This window comes from Geospiza fortis, unplaced genomic scaffold (genome assembly GCF_000277835.1).
Source record: "Geospiza fortis unplaced genomic scaffold, GeoFor_1.0 scaffold628, whole genome shotgun sequence".
NCBI lineage: Eukaryota > Metazoa > Chordata > Aves > Passeriformes > Thraupidae > Geospiza > Geospiza fortis.
The window spans coordinates 490,392-494,739 of NW_005054596.1; the positions used below are offsets into that span (position 1 = coordinate 490,392).

The 4,348-nt window shown below is 54.4% G+C and overlaps 1 protein-coding gene across 1 annotated transcript; it reads left to right on the forward strand.

Annotated features, from left to right (window-relative positions):
• Positions 1-5: 5 nt before the first annotated feature.
• On the forward strand, positions 6-3,154 carry LOC115948890 (potassium/sodium hyperpolarization-activated cyclic nucleotide-gated channel 4-like; the record flags this gene model as incomplete). Its single annotated transcript, XM_031064482.1, has 1 exon — positions 6-3,154. A coding segment is annotated over one exon (642 nt), but the record flags the coding sequence as incomplete, so codon positions are not given.
• Between the last annotated feature and the right edge of the window lie 1,194 nt (positions 3,155-4,348).

Here is a 4,348-nt window from a genome sequence, read left to right on the forward strand (position 1 = left end):
CCCCCCCCAGTCTCCTGAACCAGTTCCAGCCCACCACGAGACCACTGCAGGGGGGACAGTCGCAGCAGCAGCAGCAGCTCTCGGGCAGTGGGACCCTGGGGGGATTGAACCACTTCCAAGCCCCTCCTTCTTCCAACTCTCCATCCTCCAGCCTAAGCCAGCTGGCGCAGGCCTCGGGCGGGCCGTCCGCGGGGCTGTGCCAAACACATCCAAGTGCTTTAGGATCTCTGACTGGAACGATAGCCCAGCTCCACCAGGAGCGGCCTCCCTTCGCCCCCGCGGCCCCGCTCCAGCAGCCCGGCATCGCCTCTCCCTGTTACACCCCTTCTGGCCTTAGTCCTCCCAGCCAGAGCCCGGTGGCATCCCAGCCCTCTCTGCCCCAGGAGCTGGCTCAGACGCTGGGCCGCCACAGCTCTCCTCATTCCTCTAGAGAATCTGTGTCCAGCTTCTCCCCTTTCCCCGGCGGTGGGAGCGGACTCCTGGGGAAGCCTTGCAGCTCGGTCCCCGGGCGGGGGACGCTGCCACGCCAGATGTCCTCAGGTTCTCTGCCACACCCGCTGGCCTTGGCCGCCGGCGGGCGCAAAGAGTCCATAGTGCTCACGGGGGATCTGGAGCCCGTCAGGTCCAAACTGCCCTCCAATTTGTGAGGACTCCTGCAGGAGCTGCCTGTGCCAGCTCTGCCCTTCAGTTCCTGATGAGTTCACCGAGCGATTTTTTCCTTTCCTTCCCCTTCTGCGCCACTCCTGCTTTGTTTTCTTTTTTTCCCCCTCCATTTCTTTTGTTTAGGTTTAACTGTGCTTAGAAACAAAGGAAAAAAAAAAAACACATGAAAAACAACGGAAAAAAAAAAAGAAGATAACCAGGTATTCTTAGAGCTATAGATTTTTGGTCACTTGATTTTATAGAATATTTTAATACACAGGAAAAAAAGGATACGAGCAAATTTAATCCAACGAGGTAACGCACAGCCGGGGCGAGTGCCTGAGCTGGAACACGTGAATGAGCAGCCATAGAAGCCACCAAAAAGGTTTTCCTGTTGAGACAAAAACCCGAGGTTGATGTGGGCCACAGAAGGGGCCGTGGGGTCAGGCCCAGAGCTGGTGTTTGTGGAGCAGCCCTGGTTGGCCTCAGCTTTGCCCCAGCTGTGACCCTGGGGCTGGGGACGTGGGTGGCCCAGCACACACCACAAGTGTCCCTCTCTCCCTGCCAGGTGTCCCTCCCTCCCTGTCCTCAGCAGGTCACAGAGGAGCTGGGAAGGGGCGAGTTCTCTCTTGCAGACCCTCCCACAAGCTGAGGTTTGGGTTGGACTCCAGCTGAGGAAGATGAAGGTGACCAGGAGATGGACAGGCCTCACTGCAGATTGTCCCTTTCTTACGCCACTGATGCTCCGCTGGGAACAAGGAGCAATCCCCTGTAAGGCACAGGGAGGGCAGGGATGATCCCTCTGTGCTTTGGCATGTGGGCAGTGGGAGCAGAGCAGGCAGAGGGCCCCAAGCTTCAGCCTCTCCATGGTGTGTGCAAACACAGGAGGGATGAAGGAAGAGGCAGTGCTTTAACGTCCCCTCTGTCACTTCAGTGTCTCAGCGTCCCTGGGTGACTGCTCTGAGGAGAACTAGAAAGGACTGAGCAGTGGGGTGCAGTCCCCAGCCCTCCTCCTCCTCCTCCTTAGCCCAGGGCAGTGGGAGGCACCAGGACAGTTCCAAGATTTACAAGTCTTTTTTTACCATTAAAACCAGATCAGCCCAGAAATTTGGCCAGCCATGGTCTGTGCTTGTCCCCTGCTGGGGGGAACCGAAATCCTTTGTTTGATTTCACCAGCAATAAGAGCCTGCACCTGGTGGGCTTCCCCTGAGACCCTGCAGCGTCCCCGGGCACACCTGGGGCACCTGGGGCACCTGGGCTTTGGGTCCCCGCCTGGGGACACTCCCAGTGGGGCGGGGACAGAGCGGGGCCAGCAGCACTGAGAAGCCGCAGCCTTTACCTCCAGGGCAGACATCTCCTTTTGTGTCACTTCGTCCTTCCTCTCTCTCTCTCTGTTTGGGGTTTTCTTAGGCCGAGGGGTGTCTGTGGCCACCTCACTGTCCGAGTCAGGTGCTCAACTTTTCTAACGCTCCTTAGAGACACATCCAGCCTCCCTCTGTCCCCAGCCCTCAAGGGGACAGAGACTCCATGCAGCAGTGCCAAAAACTTCCCCCCTCTCCCAGTCCCAGCCCCTGGAGCTCCCTGTGCCCTGCCCCAGCCCTGGCCGATGGTTGTTTTTATACCGACTCGTCTGCAGAACTCTCTGCCACGTGCCTGCACCTTGAATGTTGCATTCCTGGGCACTCCTGCTTCACCCTGCTTTGGTGGCTCTGAATTCAGATGTGATCAGCTTTGGTCTTCCTTAAAAAGGGTCAGGGGAACTCTGGAAATGCTTTTTCTACTGGCTCCATACAGCTCTGTCTGTGTGAGTGTGGTGGGAGGGTGAGTGTGTGTGTGTGTGTGTGTGTTTGTATAGATTTTATAGATGTATCTATATCTACACACCTGCTTTTCTATCTGTAGGGTAGTCACACACATCTGTAGTCTATTTATGCACATGTGTCAGCACACACACACACACATATTTATATATATATATGTATATCCTAGTTTTAAATTAAAATACGTGTCAGTTCTGACCCTCCTGCAGGGCTGATTGGCAGGTGACAATTATAACCTCTAGATCCTGCTTTTCCAAATATGTACAGGTTCATCTTGAAACAGGAGTTGAAGCAGACTCACAGACCCTCTCATGTTTTCAGAGGTAGAAGGAAGACTCACAATATCCTTTGCAGTTTTTTGGGTTTTTAGCAAACCTTTCCCCCGTGTGCCAGAGGGCCCCTGGCCGAGCACCTGGAGGGTTTGGGGTGGGCTGGGCAAGGGTCTCCAGCCCTCCTGGGCTCCTGTCCCGTGGCTGCTGCACTGGCCCTGAGTCCTGGGCACCCTGGGGACCCTCAGGGGACAGACAGGGCTGGCACTGCCCAGCCATGCCCCCTCCTCACTGCAGGACATCCTCCTTGGCTTTGCTTCCCTCGGGGATCTCTTTGGGTTTCCAGCTCTCAGCACTGCAGTAGCCAACTTTGAGTTATTCTGACTGGACCCCAGTCAACACTAGGCTTGTCTCAGTAGGTGGAACTATATTTATTACTATTATTATTATTATTATTATTATTATTATTATTATTATTATTATTATTATTATTATTATTTGGTTTCTTTTGGGGGGAAGGGAGGGGAAGAGTTCTAGGGGTGGGGTTTGCAATATAAAACACACAATAAAAACCTTAGTAAATAAAAATGTGAAAAACCCACCCCTCTGACTGGCTGTGTGCTTCACGTGGTGAGCTCCAGGCAACACGAGATGAACTTTAAAGGAGGAAAATCCCATTTCAGCCCTTTGCCTTGTCCTGTCTCTGTTTCCTGCTGCCTCTGGAGCTTTGGCAGGGTGTTCACCACCTCACACATTCTCTGTATTCATCCACTGACAGGAAAAGTTTAAAACTTCCAGCTACACCTGAATTTTCACCAGGCCAGGGGAGAAATCTGGCAGTTGTTTTGCAGGTGTGTGCACGAAAATCCCTCACTTTGATGCAGACATGGAAGCTGTGGCTGCCTGTGGGATCCCTGGAGGAGGAACCCTGCACAGGACACAGCCCTGGCAGCAGCACAGGAGCCACACAGGGAGGATGCCAAGGCCAGGAGCTGAACAGTTGTAGGCAGGTAAAACTGGCCTGAGCTCTGAGCTTCCATTGCTCCTGCAAGGCCCTCTGAGGTCTGTGCGAGACTCCTGGTGGCTCACCGTGTCCTGGAGTTCCCACGAGGGAATTGAGGCACTGAAATGTTGGGGTTGCCTTTTGGAATGGGTTTTTAGGCCAGGCTGTTTTCCATGCCATTCCTGTAACACAGGGAACAGGGTTGTTAGTCCTGGCCAAGCCAACGTTTCTTTTAAAATTAAGATTTCCCAGAAGATTTGTAAATTTGCAAGGTTGGACTGGAACAGAATCCCAAGTTTTGAGCTCTCAAAGCACACCTGGAAGGCCTGGCTGGTTCAGCACGTGGTGCTGCCTCCTTGCCTCACTGCAAGGGCTTCAGGGATGATCCAGCTGTGGGGAAACCATCCCCAGAGCCAGGTGACTGCCCTCAGAGGGGTGGGTGTGCCCCTCATCACCACTGCCTGCCCCACAGAGCCTCGGGAGCCCTCCCCAGGGTGGGGCAAAGGCAGCAGCAGCAGCTCTGCTGGTCTCTCCATTTGCCCAGCACAGTTTGGGCAGGAATTCCTGGGAATTTCAGCCTGGCCTGGCTGCCCACCCAGCAGTGTCTGGCTTGT